This window comes from Gobio gobio (genome assembly GCF_949357685.1).
Source record: "Gobio gobio genome assembly, chromosome: 22".
Taxonomy (NCBI): Eukaryota; Metazoa; Chordata; class Actinopteri; order Cypriniformes; family Gobionidae; genus Gobio; species Gobio gobio.
Genome location: NC_137118.1, coordinates 33,899,201 through 33,918,480, shown reverse-complemented (window position 1 = coordinate 33,918,480; position 19,280 = coordinate 33,899,201). Strand labels below are relative to the sequence as shown.

General features: G+C 35.1%; 2 protein-coding genes across 4 annotated transcripts; one reads left to right on the top strand and one right to left on the bottom strand.

The window, feature by feature from the left end:
- Window positions 1-788: 788 nt before the first annotated feature.
- On the top strand, window positions 789-8,453 carry plekhb1 (pleckstrin homology domain containing B1). 2 transcript variants are annotated; one of them, XM_079805405.1, is made up of 6 exons: window positions 789-966; window positions 3,753-3,905; window positions 3,991-4,093; window positions 4,194-4,233; window positions 4,319-4,412; window positions 6,197-8,446. In XM_079805405.1, exons 1-6 carry the CDS (start codon window positions 930-932, stop codon window positions 6,328-6,330), a joined length of 561 nt encoding a protein of 186 aa, XP_079661531.1. In that variant the 5' UTR covers window positions 789-929; the 3' UTR covers window positions 6,331-8,446. The 2 variants fall into 2 exon arrangements, with proteins under 2 accessions (XP_079661531.1, XP_079661532.1); XM_079805406.1 differs by having other exon boundaries at window positions 804-966; window positions 4,319-4,397; window positions 6,197-8,453.
- rab6a (RAB6A, member RAS oncogene family) lies at window positions 8,419-19,013 on the bottom strand. Of its 2 annotated transcripts, none has more exons than XM_079805402.1 (8): window positions 18,775-19,013; window positions 16,778-16,836; window positions 16,581-16,634; window positions 13,693-13,798; window positions 12,433-12,544; window positions 10,254-10,347; window positions 9,910-9,976; window positions 8,419-9,760 (listed from the first exon to the last, which is right to left on the bottom strand). In XM_079805402.1, the coding sequence occupies exons 1-8, from the start codon at window positions 18,842-18,844 to the stop codon at window positions 9,696-9,698; spliced, it is 627 nt and encodes a 208-aa protein (XP_079661528.1). In that variant the 5' UTR covers window positions 18,845-19,013; the 3' UTR covers window positions 8,419-9,695. The 2 variants fall into 2 exon arrangements, with proteins under 2 accessions (XP_079661528.1, XP_079661527.1); XM_079805401.1 differs by lacking the exon at window positions 13,693-13,798 and adding an exon at window positions 13,434-13,539.
- Between the last annotated feature and the right edge of the window lie 267 nt (window positions 19,014-19,280).

The following is a 19,280-nucleotide window of genomic DNA, read 5'->3' as shown; positions in this document are numbered from 1 at the left end:
ATAATCACAGGGGTGTGAGAGGCCCTGCGTCAAATGTTGTTGAGATGAGGCCATCTAGTGGTTGGCGTATGACAAACTCAAGATCAATATCCTGAAATAAAAATTATAGTGCTTTTTTATGTTGCTAAATAATAATAATAATAAAAACAACAATAATATAATTACTATTAGGCTATAGTTGTTATTATTAAAATAACTAAGTAAATATTATTTATCATGATTTAAATAAGCTACATTTTAAATAACCGTACACAATTTGATCTTTTCAAGCAGTGTGTAAAAATGTTAGCACGTTTAATTAAGGAGTCTGACTGTTAAAGCCTGTAAAATTAACATGGCTAGAAGTGTTTAGTACTAGAGATTAAGGGTAATTTCAGATTTATAAAAATGACAACAATGATGACTAAGTATTACATCTATTATTTAGATGGTTTAAAAATCCAAACATCCTGTAGCGACAACATTAAAACAAAATTAAATCAAATCTGAAAATACATTAAGGTTCATTTTAGGTTTACGGTCAGTCTGTTCATCCAAAAGTGAGAATGCATAGCCAGCATTAAATGTGAACAGGTTTAACATTTTATGTGATCAGTACTACACTAATAGAATAGACTTAATATAATAGCCTACTCAAAAACATGAAGAAGAGATTGAGTAACACAGGAAATGGAGAGAATATTCCACAGACAACCAGTACTAACTCACTGTAATCTGTAATCTGTAATCCGAAGCTTCACTTTGGCCTGTTTAAGGGATTAGAGGAAGAGTCATCAAACTATTCCAGCAGTACAATCCCCTTCGACTGCTGAGATGTCTTACAGTCACTGTCATCACTCACAAACAAAAGCACAAACTCTGCCGTCACGTCAAACAAGCACCACAACAGTAAGAATACAGCTATTGCTCTTGTGGCAGTTGACTGATCAATGGCTCTGCTCAAATCTGGCTGGCTCTGGAGACAGTGTAAGTGGAATTATTCATTTAAATATTTTGGTAACACTTTACAATAAGGTCTCATTTGTTAACATTTGGTAACGTATTAACTAACATAAACTAACAATTAGCAATACATTTGTTATTGTATTGGTTAATCATTGTAATTAGTTAATACAAATCCAGCTATTTATTGTTTGTTCATGTTAGTGCATTAATGTTAACAAATACAACTTTTTATTTTTATAATGTATTAGTAAATGTTGAAATTAACATTAATTAATTAATTATAATGTTATAATACATTAATAAAGTATTGTTATTGCTAGTTCATGTTAACTAAGGTTGTTAACTAATGAAACCTTATTATAAACTGTTACCAATATTGTTATATAAAGAGTTATATAAAGAGAGATATAAAGATATATAAAGATTCCTAATCTGCTCAATGCACCTCTAAGAAAAGAGTTTTTAGCCCCAAAAAATTGTGGAAGAAACAACCCGAGTATGAATATTTTGTCTTCAAAAAATGGAAAACAAAGTGCAGTTCCTTTTGACCAAATAGTTTCCAGTCATTTAAATGAATATGAATTAAAGTTAAAATATCTAATTTGGAAAAACCTAGATAGCAGGATGTGTATAATACTAAACAGCACAAATATAACTTTCGACAACTTTTCTTCAATATTTATATATATATATATATATATTAGTGCTGTCAAATCGATTAATCGTGATTAATCACATCGAACATAAAAGTTTCTTTATATAAATGTGTGTGTGTGTGTGTGTGTGTGTGTGTGTGTGTGTGTGTGTGTGTGTGTGTGTGTGTGTGTGTGTGTGTGTGTGTGTGTGTGTGTGTGTGTGTGTGTGTGTGTGTATGTGTGTGTGTGTATGCATAATCCATACATATAATATAATAATGTATAAACACACATATTACATAAACACAAACGTTTATTTTAGATGCAATTAATCGCAATTAATCGATTTGACATAGTGCTGTCAAATTGATTAATTTGCGATTAATTGCATCTAACATAAAAGCTGGTTTATATATATGTGTTTATACATATTATATTTTATATACTGTATATTATATGCATGCATATGTAATTAAATAAAACAACTAGAAGGTCTGTTATGAAACTCAGAGCCTGACACTGTTTGCAGTAATAATCCTCTTATGGACAGTGTTACAGAACAGTAGGCTACAGTAGCTGTTAGTTATAGACTCTAGGTTTGATCTGTATTCTAGAGAAACTCCAAATGATACAATAATTAAAACAGAATTGATAACTGCTGATGGGGTTACATTTAAATAACAACTTCAGAATTAAATATTGTACCCCTTCAAGATTCCAAGCAAATTCTCTTGATTCTTAAAATAAAACGTACAATATGACTAGTAATATAAATGACTAAGTGACCTTTATATGTTCTATTAAAAATAAATATAGGTATTCTTTGTTAGCACATAGTCTAGTAAAATCTTTGAGAAGTTTAAGTTGCTAATGCTAACTTCAGTGGAAGACTTTGTGATATATCATATGTTGTTATGCATGTTTATTGCTATGTTCATTTATTGTATCAAATAGCCTACACAAGAGACGCTGTAAACAATCAGGTTCTCATGATCATTTAGCTGCAGGCTTTTAAATCTGTATTAGTAGCCTACCATCAGTTTTGAATGTGAACAACTTTTTGAACAATGATTTTGAACGAATCGGTTGATTAAATGATTCAATGTTGTCAACGCGTAAACACACTCACTGGTTGCCACTTACTGTAACCTACAGAAACGTTCAAATAAAAAACCAATGAACGATTCTAAACGGAATCAAATGGCCGCTAGTAGCGGCCATTTTAGTTCATTCCAGTGAATTGAATCTTTTGATTTCATTCAGATTAGTTAATTGAAGCGATAGTTTACCCAAAAATTTAAATTACCCCATAATTTACATTCTTAAAAGTAACCCATACAGCTCCGAGGGGTTAATAAAGGCCTTCTGAAGCAAATTGATGGGTTCTTGTAAGAAAAATATCCATATTTATCACATTATAAAAGTAAAATATCTAAAAAAGCCTTACTGATGCGATATATGACATCGGACGTAGCGTAAGCATTTTGAACTGCGAGAGCCAGTATGGATTACTTTTATAATGGATGGATGCACTTTTTTGGGCTTCAAAGTTTGGGCTGCCATTCACTGCCATTATAATGCTTGGATTAGCAGGACATTTTTAATATAACTCCTTGTCTTAAAAAAGAATGTCATTTACACCTAAGATGGCTTGAGGGTGAGTAAATCGTGGGATAATTTTCATTTTTGGGTGAACTATCCCTTTAAGCTCATAAACTATAATGAAACTTGGAGTTGACTCTCGATTCCCAATGGCTAGGAATCAAAAAAATCTATTATTATTGGAGTTGATTCGCAGTCCTATACACTCTTAAAAAGTAGTTTTTTTTAAAAAAAGTTGTATTTTATTTTGCAGCATAGCAACAGAAGAACCATTTCTGATTCAACAAATAAAAAATAAAAAAAACATTTATAAATAAAAGGATCCTTTTTTTTCTGTAAAAAAAATTAAAGAACCTTTTTCCACTATAAAGAACCTTTTGTGAATGCAGAAAGGTTTGGATGCTAAATATTCTTCATGTAATCATCAATGCCAATGAAGAACCTTAAAGATTAAAGATGAAGCTGTGGAGAGTAGTTTGTCTGTGCTACAAAAGACTATCGAAATGGAGACAGATACTCCATAATATTGAATTTTCTTAATTTTTTTATTTTGTTAAAAAACGTTCACAGCTTCAATCCTCAAACGCTGGAAGCTGAACTGGTGTGACCTGTGGATAGATGGGAGCTTTGTCTTTTACACATCTGAATCCAGAAGAGACTATGAGACCAAAGTAAATCTAAAGAACACCTGTGTGAATGTGAAGTCTGGACTGGAGTGTGCAGGTATGAAGGAACTTATCATGTAGAAAGTGCATGTTATGAAAACTTGAATGCTGTTGTAGCAGTGTCTTTCTGTCTATGTGTGCAGGTGCAAGTCCTCCTGAGAGTCACCCCAGAGAGAATCTGCTGGTTGTTTATCTGAGGGATGGTGCTATGCTGATCCTGTGTGCCAACAGTGAAGATGAGGCACTGTAGGTCTTGACCTTTGACATTTTAACTTAACCCCTCCTACAACAAACAAAGCTCCACCCACTTTGCCCTCTAATTTATTTCATTTCGGTCAATTTTCAGGGCCTGGAAACTCACAATCATGGAGGCGAAAAGAAATCCAGTGAGTGTTATTCTTGGCATGCAGGATGGTTTTCTATTTTTGCTTTAATATTTTATTCAATTCACATTTCTTTTCACTCTCACAGGTTTTCACATACAATCCCTATGACGATACTTACCAGACCGTTCCGATTGACAGTCATAACGCAGTTTACATCATGCCAGGTACAGGTTGTGGAGGTAATTATGCAAACATGTCCCTTATTCGGCAAAAAGCACAGAGATAGGGTTATTGCCATTTATCACATTTATAATTGGTATTATCAGTAGTATTACTATAACCATATATAAGTGTATTGTTCATTCATTCATTTCCTTCATTAATAAAGCACTTAACAACTAATTTATAGCTCAAAGTGCTGAACAATCATGGAAAATTCAAAGGACAGAAAAGGTCAATTTTGGACATTTGTCCAGAAATGGACATTTGTCTCCAAAGGTCTAAGACCTTAAAATATTTAATTATTTAATTACAATATTTTAATTGAAATTTGGGTAAAACTTTAGATTTAGGGTCCAATTCTCACTATTAACTAGTTGCTTATTATCATGCATATATTACTAGGATATTTATTAATACATATAAAACACATATTAATGCTATTAATAACCATATTCTAAATCCCTTAATCCTACCCAATACTTAAACTAATAAGCAGTAATTAAGAACCCTAATCTGAAGAGACTGAAATTTATATTATCAGTTGACAATTTGAATGCATCAGCAAATTTTTATTTTTTCACTTTAAAATGAAAAATATCCCATTTACTCACCCTCACTTTCTTTTTTCTGATGAACACAATGGGAGTTATATTAATAAATATACTCCAATAAACGTACTCCACACGGCTCCGGGGGGTTAATAAAGGCCTTCTGAAGCGAGGCGATGTGTTTTTTTTAAATATCCAGAAAAATATCCATATTTAAAACTTTATAAAGTAAAATAGCTTCCACCTGGCCGCCTTCCATAATCAACTTCGTAAATTGTGCTTTAATATGGAATGATATTCCAGACCAAATTGTATTTGCAATTGCTTTTTTAATTTGTGCAAACATACTGTAGCTATGTAGTGACCTAATGGAAACACAAATGCGTGATTTGCATTTGCGTTTGGATTTTTTTTTCGTGTATGTAACATCTGCCAAATTTCAAATGGAACGTCAGAAAGTCCATTTGCAATTACTTTTCAAATGTCTTATACGCGTTATGACCCTGCCATTGTGGAATAGCAATAAAAAATCACCCATTTGCTATATCACCTCCTCCGCGTCCTGCCACAACCCTCACAAAATTCAAATGGAATCGCAATCCCCTTTGCACTTGCATTTCTAACACAATCAAGTGTCAATCAGTCTTGAGGGTGGGGTTTATTATAGTCGGAAAGTATGCCACGCCCTCGAGTGGTGGAAAACAGGGAATTTGGCTATTTGGTAATAAAAACATCACTTTTTCTCCCTCTTAAGTTCATACAAAGACTGTATGTGCTCCTGGTAACCAGAAAACAAAAAAAACAACATTCATGAACATTCTGTTGTCTATAGGCTGAGTAACTTTGCAACTACATGACAACTGACTATCACTAGAGTATTAGTAGACTATCTGCTTAATATCTGATATCACTTTATTCTGAAGGCTCTCCAGAAGATATTCTAAGTATCTTTGCGAGTACAAACTTATTCTAACCCTACAAGTCAACTAATACTCTATTAACACTCTAATGAGAATTTACTGTTATTACTATGGTAAGTACATGTAACATATATGTAACAAGGACACTGTAAAATAAAGTGTTACCCTTTATTTCAACTAATGTAGTTAAATGATGTTAACAAGTGGTACCTTATTGTAAAGTGTTACCATTTTATTAAAAATGTAAACATTTATTTATTGCCCGTTTTAAATGACAAGTTCCAATAAACACTTTATACAATGGACCCCTAAACCTGATGTGCTTCCTTGTAGGAACTCAGCATGTCTGGGTGCACAGAAACTCTGATGACAATTTCGGAGAGCAGATTGCTTTGGGTCTCCTGGCTGGAATGGCAGCGGGTGCAGCAATGCGTTCACTTCTATGGATGCCCTTCTGGTTCTGTTGAGGACCAGTCGGATAGCAGGATGATCACTGGAAGATGAAAGAATGGAAGAATATACTGGAAGAGCCGCCCATAAAGCTCAGCAATAGCAAACGCACCTGTTCCTGCATATAAATATGTAAATATGAGAGTAGCTGCAGCTGTTTTAAACTCAGTTGGTATTAATCAAGTATATGTAAAAAAGGGGATTCTAGGAGTTTGCTTTAAAAGGTACACTATGTAACTTTTGGCCCTCTAGCCAAAATGCATGCATTTTGCAGAAGAACATTGTGATGAATATGATTATCCTACTGCTCATAATAAAACATTCACTACTAGGCTATATAACCAGTTTAGATGGAAAAGATCTCAAGCTGACTAGCTAAAGACGTTATTGCAGCTATACACATTAATAGACAATGTACATCCTTGAAAATAAATTCCAGCAGTGCTACAACAACCATATTTAAATTACCCTTCACGATAGATAATGCTTTACAATGAACTCTGCTATAGAGCTCCGTATTGCACTTTATTTAAAAACAGCATCTCTACATCACTTTTCCAACATTTCAAATTAGTTCTCGCCATCTCCGAAAAGCCAATGTTGATTCTTGTTTTATTACAAGCTCTTTTGCGTTCTCTTTTTGCCAGCAAACTTTGCACTGTTCTGTTCTTTTTTGTTGTTGTTGTTGTTGTTTTTAAACGGGTGAGGTTTGAAATGTAGCATGCTCCATGTCAACCTTTCTCGCTCATCGTGACAACTAACCTATGCCATTCATTCCCACACCATACACGTGTCAAAGTAACCGGTGTCATGAGTGATTGAGTCTCAACCTGGGATAGGGTCTCCATCAGCCCCCCCAAGTGATCCCATTGGCTCAAAGAACTTTTAATGGTTACTATTTTTTGAGCCAGCAATTCCAGCAAAATCACATTATGATTTATGTCGTTTGAAATGCGTTACGCTTTTAAATAAATAAAAAAATCATATACTAGTATATAATGGAAGCTATAGGTTGTGAAATCAAGCATTTCTCATTCTTACGTTTTTTTTTGTTTTGTTAGGCTCGCCTAGCTTACCCGGTTAGCCAGCTAGCTTAGCTTTTACACCATGCATTTGAACTTACCCAACATATACATATGTTCAATGTCCAAATATTTGGAGCAACTTTTCTCTATTTTCAGATTGCTATGGCGAGAAAGGCATGAGCGAGTGACCTATAATATTGCAATATATTCTGTTGACTATAAGTAACTTTGCAACTACATATTACATTAAAGAAAACAGGCCTATTTTATCTGCTCAAATTGAACAGAAAAGGACTGTTTTCTCTGATTGGTGAAATATTAACAGATATTTCAAACATAGAATAATTCTGCACATAACAAAATGATTGTATTTTCTTGCTGCTATGATTGTGCTTTGTGTATAATGTAGAGCTTTGCAAACTTGTTCAGTTGTGTCCATGATTTTGTCAAGATACACAAGTTCCTTTTCGTAGGCCTATTTATAAATAGCTTCAGATTTTTTCTAACTATAAATCACTGGAACCCTGAATTTGTGATGTCCTATAGCATGAGGTTTGGGAGTGATCGTCAAACCGTTGATTGCTCTCCAAATATAAAATCTTGTATTTTCTATCCACCGTTTCCCTGCTCCCCATGATGCTTTGCACAAATTGAAGGGTCAATTTGAGTTCAGTTCCGTTAAACTGTAAACGGTCAGCTCAAGGTTCACTCTATGAACACAATAAGAAGCATGTTAAAAAACTGGGTACGAGACGACATTAATCACAGATACCTCAATGACGAAGGCTGCATAACTATGGGGGGGGGGGGGGGCTGTTTATGCACTAATCTAATGTACTACCTTGCAAATGTAGAAAGTTATGAACTTGATATTGTTGTGCAACACACTTATAAATAAAAAGCTGCTATCACATACAGAAGCACAAAACATCTGGAATTTCTTTTTCTGTGTTTGCAATCAAAGCGCAATTCCTGCACAGATTTGACTATACTGTATTTTAAATTTTCTGCTCTCTACATTTACCAACTTACAAACGGAGTTATACATTATCCATCAATCAAAACAACAACAACAAAATATTGTTGCTAAATAAAGATTTTATTAGGGATGTCTCAAGATGCTGATCAATTTTATCAGTGCAAATAATGAGTATTTGCGTCAAGCAGAACTGCCAGACGAAAACTGGTTAAAATCCATTTGAAATGTATGAGACAGTTTAAAGAAAACAACCCAAAAAAATTACACAAAATGCACTAGAAACGTTTAGATCAGTCTGGGGACAAAACATCACTGTACATTTAAAAACAAATGTGGCAGCTGCTTTGGGGAAGAATATCTAAACGTCTCTATGAATTATGAAAAACCAAACAGTGTTTAAAAACAAAACAAAGACATTACAAATAAATATTAGGGTTCATGGTTGATTCAACAAATCAAAACGAAAACAAACCACATCTAGTGTGTCATTATTAAAATGAAATCAAACTTTACAATACTAATAAAAAAGCAAACCAGTGGAAGCCCAATAAAACAAACCATTGAAGGCAACGGCTGCATATTATCTGTTATACCGGATATGACACTTCCCTTAATATACATATTTCTTTACAATAACTGTATCTCTCTTCGACTAAGCTATTGGCTTTCTAATGCTCAAAATAAGATGGAAGGAAATCAAATAAAAAGACGTCCAAGCAAAAAAAAGCACAACGCTTGAGGGGCAACCGAGCAAAAAGCAGCACTTGTTCCTCCAAAAACATTTGTTTTTACACTTTCCTTTCTTCCTTCTGAAGAAGAGACATCAACAGCTTCACAGATTCAACATAGGGTAGCCACATATGATGAAATCTAGAGTTGGATATTTCCAAAAACACTCTTATGTAAACCTTTCATCTATCTCTGCACCATTATTATGGAACGACGTTTAAAGAGTCATCGCATATTCAAATCTGGATATTCTTCTCCTAATAGTTATTTCATCTCGTTTTGCTCCTATTCATGTCATTATTAAAGTAATATAAGTATTATTTCACATAAAACGAAACATGGACAAAAAAAACCCAACACTTTATAAAGCATTTTGAGTGAAAAAAAAAAAACCCACAAAAGGTGTACTATTAACGGAAACAATTAATAGAAAAGCAACATCATACACATCCACATTGTGCTTTCGAATTTAAAGTCATTTGAGTGGGTCAGTGGTAACCATGGTAAAGAGGGTGATGATGGGTAGTGTTCTACTCCCTCCGGGTGGGCGGAGCTTCTGCAGAGTATCCAGAGAGATGCTGCGAGTGCAACTAAGAGCGTCTGAAAGAACGACAATAAGAGACACGGCACAGAAATGTCGACTGAAGCCTCAGCATGAACAGCCGCCTTCGCTGACCGGCTGCTCTGGCGGCTTTTCTAATTTTATGTCGATCACTGAAGGAATAAGGAATTAAGGGAAAACATGATAATTTTGCACAACCACACTTATTCAGATGGACAATCGAGTACTAAAACAAGCAAGTGAAAGTGCGAAAAGCCAGATCACATATGAAAATATGCATGCATATATTTGTGTAGGATACTGTCCTCTCTGCTCTTGTCTTGTGTGCTCTCCATACCAGGAAGAGCTGCTGCTACACGCCGGAAAAGCTTTAATAGACAAGCACAAACACCCATTATTAAACTCTCACACCGGGATCAGGAAAAACAAGCAGTGTGTGGGTGTGTTTGAGATGGTTTGCATTAAAAAAAGTTGAATATTTAATCCTCTGGTTTCTTCTAAAGACAGTGCTATGAGAGAAATACTCAGTAATGCTCTTTTTGAATAATCATGTTTATAATAAAGTTTGTGATTCAGAGTTTGATTCTCAATCATTAAAGCACGCCTTTCTACTCTTGAATCAAGTCAAATCTCAGTCACACTCACCTGTTTGACGTTGTATCCGGCTTTAGCACTAGTTTCAATAAACATTACATTCAGTTCTTTGGCTTTCCTTTCTCCTTCCTCGATAGAGACTTGCCTGAAAAGAGCCCAAAAACACATGTAATCATTACCATTTGCCCATAGATTTCTTTAATATTAGATAAAACAGCTAGACTGAATAATCGACCAATATTTAGCCATTTAGAGCAGATTAAGTATTATGTTTTAGTTTGTACCATTTCAAAAAGATACCAGTGCTGTGTCAATGGATAAATAATTTCTGTTAATTTAGTGAATTTTATGAAATATTGCATTTTTGTGCGCATACATTACCTAAACCAAATGTTTGTGGTCTGAAAGATTTGTTTTATGTTTGTTTTTGAAAGAAGTCTCTTAATCACACCAAGGCTGCACTCATTTGATCAAAAGTACAGTAAAAACAGTAATATTGTGAAATATTACAATTTAAAATAACTTTTCTATTTTAATATACACTATATTGCCAAAAGTATTGGGAAACCCCTCCAAATCATTGAATTCAGGTGTTCCAATCACGTCCATGGCCACAGGTGTATAAAATCAAGCACCTAGGCATGCAGACTGCTTCTACAAACACTTGTGAAAGAATAGATCGGTCTCAGGAGCTCAGTGAAATTCAAGCGTGGTACCGTGATAGGTTGCCACCTGTGCAATAAGTCCATTTGTGAAATTTCCTCACTACTAAATATTCCACGGTAAACTGTTTGTGGTATTGTAACAAAGTAGAAGCAATTGGGAACAACAGCAAAGTGGTAGGCCACGTAAAATCACAGAGCGGGGTCAGCGCACAGTGTGCATAAGTCACCAACCAGACCTCCAAACTTAGCGTGTCCTTCTAGTCTGGCAATCCGATGGACGAGTCTGGGTTTGGCAGTTGCCAGGAGAACGGTACTTGCCTGACTGCATTGTGCCAAGTGTAAAGTTTGGTGGAGGAGGGATTATGGTGTGGGGTTGTTATTTCAGGGGTTGGGCTTGGCCCCTTAGTTCCAGTGAAAGGAACTCTTAAAGCCTTGTTTATACTTTTGCATGGCTACGGCGCTGACTGCGCGCACTCCTCCCCAAACGGACAAGGCGTTTATACTCGACGTGCTCGCCGTTGTACTATTCTTTGAAACGACAGAGGTCGACTCGAAGTAATTGTTCTATAAACTATTAGGAAAAAGCGTCGAGAAGAAGTGGGCTAATGTACACAGGTGATGATATTTAGTTTAGTACACTTCACCGAAAACCACACTACAAAAGAATTGTGTAAAACTCAGTAAACCTTGATATTACTTGTGACATGAGAACAAAATATATGCACACATGTATACATATGTATATATATATGCACACATATACCCAGCGCGCACGACCGCCCACTCTGCGTTGACGTCATTTTTGCCGTGCACACCCTCGCGCTCGTGCGGACGCATCAAGTATAAATAAGGCTTAATGCTTTAGCATTCCAAGACATTTTGGGCAATTTCATCCTCCCAACTTTGTGGGAACAGTTTGGGGATGGCCCCTTCCCGTTCCAACATGACTACGCACAAAGCAAGGTCCATAAAGACATGGATGAGCAAGTTTGATGTGGAGCAACTTGATTGGCCTGCACAGAGTCCTGACCTCAACCCAATAGATCACCTTTGGGATGAATTAGAGCGGAGACTGCAAGCCAGGCCTTCTCATCCAACATCAGTGCCTGACCTCACAAATGCAAATGGTCAAAAATTCCCATAAAAACACTCCTAAATCTTGTGGAAAGCCTTCCCAAAAGAGTTAAAGCTGTTATAGCTGCAAAGGTTGGGCCAATTCCATATTGAACCCTACAGATTAAGAATGGGATGTCATTAAAGTTCAAGTGCATGTAAAAGCAGGCATGCCAAAACATCGGCAATATAGTGCATTTTAAAATATAATTTATTCCTGTGATGGCAGAGCTGAACTTTCAGCATCATTACTGTCTTTAATGGTGCATGATCCTTCAGAAAGCATTCTAATATGCTGGTTTATTAAATATTTATTATTATGCTGCTTAATATATTTGTGCAAACAAAATTATTTTCAGGATTCTGGGACAACTGCAAAGTTCAAAAGAACAGCAATTGTGTAACAAACTACATTATAATGTTCCTAAAAGGTTGCAACCATTTAAACAAACCGTTTATCTGCAAGATCTGTTTTGTTTCCCACCAGCATGATTATGACATCACTTCCTCTTTCTGTTCGGACATCATCGATCCATTTGGTGGTCTGCTGGAACGAGTTGACATCTGTCGAAGGGATTTCAGAGACACTGGGTTAATACTTAAGATGAGCCTTAAGGGGTCTATGGGGGAATCCCAGGATAACAGACAGGGAAACAAAACTTGCAGGTAGAAAAAAACACAAGGAAAAAATAAGAGGAAAGACAGAAGGAAGTTCTAAAGCTGGAAGCGACTCATGAATGTGTCACAGGAACTCGGTCTGCAGAAAAAGAAACAAATAGACAAATCATCTTCATCTAAATCACTTTCATCTACATGTTATCAGTCTGTAAAATGGTGAATGAATGCATATTTTCTTTTTATAAAATATTTTTAATTGTTATATGAACAAGAAAAATTAAGTAAACATAACATTTAACGTTTAATGAAAAATATATTTCTAGCGAATATAAAAATGTACTTTCGAAAACAAAAATGTATCATTCTTGTATTGTTCATTATGTGAATTTTGTTCGTAGGAAATTATTGTGGAGTCATGATGGTGTAAAATTAACTTTTAGCCACAACTGCAAAAAATCTACTAGACATCTATATTTTTCTGCATTCTTTTTATAAAAATATATATATTTTCTCTCCCTATGAAAACGGTATTATTTAGCTGTTTTTAACAACATAGATCTGCACTACACTTAGCAGCTAATAAAATAATGGCCTGTTATCCTTTAAATGCAAAGATATGCATGTAGCCCAAAACAAAGGTGTCGACCAAGTTAAGCACCGAAATGCAATTGCAAAGCAAAAAAAAAAACAGTTACAAATAAGAAAGACAAAAAGAATGAAAATTCACAGAAAACTCAAAGGATGTGAAACCAAAAAAAAAAAAAAAAGAGACTGCGTTGAGATGACAGACATCTTTCCTCTTCCTTAAGTTCTCCCGCCGAGGATCCACACTCACTTGTGATGTCAAAGACTACCACGGCAACAGTAGAGTCCCGGATGTAGCTGGGAATCAGACTGCGGAAGCGCTCCTGTCCTGCTGTGTCCCACAGCTGCAGCCGCACCTGACCAAATATTTTAGCACCAGAGTTCCAGCAGAGAGAGAGAGAGAGAGAGAGAGAGAGAGAGAGAGAGAGAGAGAGAGAGTGGGGGAGAAAGGGGAAGAGGAAGAGGTAAGAGGAGGGGAACTGGACGCAGAGCGGGTCTCAGATACCTACTTGTGATGTCGTAAACTACAACAGCAGCAGCAGAGTCTCTGATGTAACTGGGAATGAGGCTACGGAAACGCTCCTGTCCTGCTGTGTCCCAAAGCTGCAGCCTGATCTGTGTGAATGGAGAACAAACAAAAGAAAAAGAGGGGAATAAAGGAAAAAAAGAGAGGAGAAATGAAATGTTCAAGGGGGAGGGGGGGGTGGAATGTAATGTAAGAAATAAGAAAAAGCAAAGTGGATCGAAAAGATTTCTCAAGCTCAGGATTCGGGGTTAGGGAGCAGATAAGGGTCTTCAGATGGACTCATGTTAGTAGGTTTATAGGACCCTATGATTTCCACAATGCGAAAAACACGTAAAGAATCACTGAATTAAATTATAAAAATGTAATTTACTGAATAAATGTCGCTCACTGAAGGAATAAGGAATTAAGGTAAGTAATGACAACAACTTGAGGGTAAGTAATGACAACATTTTGGGTGAACTATCACTTTAATCAAATGCATTGCAATTGTTGTTGACTAATGTCAGTCAACATTAAACCGCAAAAGATAAATATAAATATATAAATATATATATATATATATATATATATATATATATATATATATATATATATATATATATATATATATATATATATATATATATATATATATATATATATATATATACACACACAATTAAACATTTTTAAAATATTAAATAAATGATGCCTTAATTTGATTACAAACATTTTTGATAGTAAATTTGGATTAATTAAAAAATCCACAAAAACACAACACAGATTTAAAACAAAATTCATAGGGCCCTATTATTATATATAAAAAGTAATAATAAATTAAGTTGTTAAACATTTGTCAATTCAATTAATATAGAAATACTCATTGATTAATACAATTTTATTAAACAATTCAAAAAGAAACCATAAATTAAAACAGAAAATGTAAAAGTTTTTCATAGGGCACTAAAATGTATTTTTGTTTAACTTTTAATTATTACTGGTAAGGTATAAGCTTCATGATTTTAATTAATTAGACATGTTTTTTGATTACATTTCATTTAACCAATAAATCAGAGTCCAGAAAAATTAATTGAAGGGGGGGGGGGGGGGGGGATTTTTTACAGAAAAAATTTGATGTAAATTAATTATTAAATGGAAATAAATGGCCCTAGGGTTATGGTATGGGTTATGTTTTCAGGACTGCAGATCTTCAGAGTGAAACATTCCCACTCAAATCCAATCAAGAAAAACAATTCGTTAGAGGAAGAAACATTCAAATGTGAACAAATAACTAGACAGGAGAGATAAGCCCTATTCAGACGGTAATTGTTTCTCACGTGGTAGTCACCTCTGTGATAAAACTTGTGCATTCGGATGGTGATTTATTCACGGTAGAGAGTTGTGATCCTGCGCACCTGGAAACGTGCTGCTCACGTGGTCAATAACATGATTGCATGCTGTAAATAAAATGTCATATGCTTGGTATAATAAGAATAAATGCATATTTAATTTAATAATAGGAAAATAATATCCTAATTATTAATTAGACTATTTAAATGGTTTAAAAATAGGAAGATATATAGATGCACATTATAGTTAAAATGGTTTTCTGTCTTGTATTTTATCTCCAAATAAAGGATGTCATTTTATTCCACATGGAAATGAGCGGAAATAAGTCACTACAGCCTCTTATATACATGAGGTAAACATAATGCTGCTTGGTTATTTTAACAAATATAATTGCTGCCATAATAACGGCCAATTTCAAATGTTTACGTGCTTTTCTTCTTTTAATTTTTTGAGCGGTGATGAAATATATTGCCCTTGTAAACACTTGCCAGCATTTCAGTAATAAAAGTCTAGATCTTTAAAATGCATCCAAATTACAGCGTAGCGCAACCGTACGGTGCTCTGCAGTGGTCAAAAAGGATGTAAACAGTGGAATTTTAAGTGATATATTCTTGAAAATCGCCCCCTATACCCTCAAATAGGGCATTATTTGAGGGGACAGCCATTTGTAGTGGTGTCCGAAGCCACAGTGGACATTATTAAGTGCACTCATTCTATCCCACATTGTACACACAGCGGCAGTCCAAATTCGCTCACTTGTTTTCATTCACTCCTTCAAGTGAACTGTATTAGTGGACTAACATAGGGAATAGTGAATGAGGGTTTAGGGGGCTATTTCGGATTCAGCCTCAGAGATGTGGATTTCGGGCGGCAATTAAATTATCACAAAACCTTGGTGTTGGTCAAAAAACAGTAGGTCATTCGGCGGGGGATTTTTACGCGGCTGGTGGGCGAAAAACACTGACATTCTGGATTCGGATGGCAATGAAATCACTGACTAGCCCCTGTAAATGATGAAAATACCTTACGACCCCATTAGAAACAATTACCGTCCGAATAGGGCTAAAGAGAGCAAGAGAGAAAGAGAGAAAGAGAGAAAAAGGGGCTGAAGCAATTGGACACATCAGGTGAGAGAGGCACAGGACTTTCTAATGGTGCAGTTTATATTGGGTTTTTACAGACACATCATCTCACTAAACGTTCGAATCAACGTTCAACAAAGCAAATAAAAGTTGTAGTTGACATTAAAAAAATACATTTCCATAAAGTAAGTAAATGAACAATCTAACAATATACAAAATAACGCATTAAAATCATATTAACTGCAATAAACTCACTTGCAATGTTTTTAAAAAGACACATTGTAAAGCCATAAAGAGTATTGACCAATGCAAGCTATAAAAAATAATCCAAACAAATCCCATCCCAGACATGTCATTTAAACACTGGTAAAATACAGTATTTATATTTTCATGCATTTCATTCCTTCACATCATTGAAAGGGACATGCATTTATTGGTAAATCAAAAAATATTGACTTACTGTTCTGTCCTCAAGATACATTGTTTTCGACAAGAAATCGATTCCTATTGTCGCCTGAAAATGAAAAGCAACAAAACAAAACTTTAAGGAAAAGGACACTAATACATGCAACTGATCAGAAACATCCAAAATAGGAACTAAACAAATCAGAACACTGTTTAAACTTACACAATGAGTCAGGAAAAATATTCACTTACCTGGTAGGTATTATCGAAACTGTCATACATAAATCTGGTAATCAATGACGTCTTTCCGACTGCAAAACCGAATGAAAAATGTACAGGTTACTCTCAAATCATTACATATATCTTTGAAGAATAGCTGACATTTTTTGCATTCATTGCGAATACATCTTGAATGCAGAAGGAAAAGATCCAACCAATTACACAATTAAATGTCTATATCATGTGTGTCCCACTATCAGTTGACACTTACATGCTAACATTAGATTTCACAAGGTCATTTAAAAAGCATAACTTCTTTAGTTTAAAAACTTCATTAAAGTGCATGAATGCATAAACCTGTGCACATTCATTCCTGATTCAGATCAGATGAAACATGAAGGGCAATTGAAATAGATTAATCTAAAAACGGTGAATGAAATGAACACATGCACAGACAGACATCCATGTCTATGTAAATATATGCAAATAGTTTGAATATTTGCCATGTTTATTTTCCTATTCAAATTTTTTGAAATCTAGAAAACGATCTTACACATGTGTAGTCTTACTAAAGTTTACAAAATGCTACATGATCTTTGTTTATACTTTATATTGATTGCTCATTTATACCGAACATGCAAAGCAATTCTGGAACCAGAATTGACAGGCCAGCTATGTCAGGGCCAGATATCTCGGAAAGGGGAATGGATCTTAATACAAAGACTTTAAATGGTTAGTTCACCCAAAATTGAAAATTCTGTCATTATTCACTCAACCTCATGTCGTTCCAAACCCGTAAGACCTTCATTCATCTTTGGAACACAAATAAAGATATTTAACATAAAGATAAAGATATTCCTCCATAGACAGCTATTTAATTTCCACTTTCAAGGTGCAGAAAGGTAGTAAAGACATCGATAAAATAGTCCATGTGACTCCAGTGGTTCAACCCAAATTTATGAAGCCACTAGAATACATTTTGTGTGCAAAAAAACAACAAAAATAACAACTTTATTCAAGAATCTCTTCTCGTCTCCTACGCTGTTCACGTAGTAAATATAGTGCAGCGCTTTCGACACACTATGTCAGAATGCCAGCTTAGCATTGCACTGTTTACAATACGTCAACTGCGTAGGAGACGAGAAGAGGTTGTTGAATAAGTCGTTATCTTTACTTTTTTGTGCAAAAAAAAAAACAATTCTCGTTGCTTCATAAAATTAAGGTTGAACCACTGGAGTCACTATTTTAATGATGTCTTTACTACTTTTCTGGACCTTGAAAGTGGTAATTAAGTTGCTGTCTATGGAGGGGTCAGAGAGCTCTCGGATTTCATCAAAAATATATTTATTTGTGTTTTGAAGATGAACGAAGGTCTTACGGGTTTGGGTTGACATGAGGGTGAGTAATTAATGACAGAATTTTCCTTTTTGGGTGAACTAACCCTTTAATGTTATCGAATAGGATATGCTGGTGTTTATATTTTTATGAACACATGCAAGTTCGCCTAAGCTTTGAAATAGGCTATGAGTGTACAATAGCTAGAATATCCAGAAAATTCCAGCATGTCAGCAAAACAGTCAAGCATGAGAATATCATGTTTACACGGGAGACAGACAAAAATATACTGTGAAATGAATATGAAATGCAGTTCAAGACCAGACAGACGAAATCTGATTTCACTATATTAGTGATGGCATCTCATGAATGTTGTAGGTTTTTTTTGGCAGTGATGATATTTGACTAGAAGACTTTACCTCCTAAACCAAACCCTCACAAACCTGTTGATATTAAAAGATTAAAAGAAAAACCTGTTTTGGCTGATGTGAATACATTTTAAGTTGTCATAACTATCATACTTGTTGGTCTTTGACATGTTTTACTTGATTTGTGAGCATATAACAAGGTATTTCTAAATGTGTAGACATATTACAGCACACACGCAGGTATTTAGACATTTCAACTTAGATATTTAGCACACAAACTCATAAACACAGACAGGACCAGTGTGCTCGGTTCGGTTCGGCACTCACCGCTCTGTTCTCCCAGAAAAACCAGCTTGAATTTGCGGAGCGGGTTGCCGAAATCTCCTGCTGCAGACATGCTGCCGGTTCCGCTGGGTCTAATGTGGGCGTTAACGTGTTGCTATAACTATCAAAATGCTCTAAACAAGAAAATAAAGCGGTAATTCGGTTCAGTTTGAGACTCTCAGCCGACTATTCAGGCCCCGTTCTGCGCCGCAACCTACCATGATGCTCACAGAGACGTGATTGACAGCTGAGCTCAGCCTATAGAGTTAGAAAGAATATGACTTGGGTCGTTGTGTCAAACTAATGACACATAGTAGTAGATACTTAATTAGGTCAAGTGTTCAAATATCATCTCAGTATAAATATAATTTAATCTAAAATGTAGCTCTTTTGAGCATTGCATTTCCTGCGACGTCTTATCATAATGAAATATACATTTAGCAGGTCTCATTCGCATCATTATTCAAATAGATTTTTTTTTTTTTTCAAGTGGAAAACTTTATAGTTAT

What these genes read in the sequence shown, in the direction of transcription:
- plekhb1 (XM_079805405.1), top strand. Translation starts at nt 930, where the DNA reads ATGGCTCTGCTCAAATCTGGCTGGCTCTGGAGACAGT. An exon ending in AACAGTGAAGATGAGGCACT is followed by an intron (nt 4,094 to 4,193) that starts GTAGGTCTTGAC and finishes GTCAATTTTCAG; the next exon opens with GGCCTGGAAACTCACAATCA. An exon ending in GCCAGGTACAGGTTGTGGAG is followed by an intron (nt 4,413 to 6,196) that starts GTAATTATGCAA and finishes GCTTCCTTGTAG; the next exon opens with GAACTCAGCATGTCTGGGTG.
- rab6a (XM_079805402.1), bottom strand. Translation starts at nt 18,844, where the DNA reads ATGTCTGCAGCAGGAGATTTCGGCAACCCGCTCCGCAAATTCAAGCTG. An exon ending in TGTATCTTGAGGACAGAACA is followed by an intron (nt 13,799 to 16,580) that starts GTAAGTCAATAT and finishes CCATTCACACAG; the next exon opens with ATCAGGCTGCAGCTTTGGGA. An exon ending in TGTAGTTTACGACATCACAA is followed by an intron (nt 12,545 to 13,692) that starts GTAGGTATCTGA and finishes TCCCTTCGACAG; the next exon opens with ATGTCAACTCGTTCCAGCAG.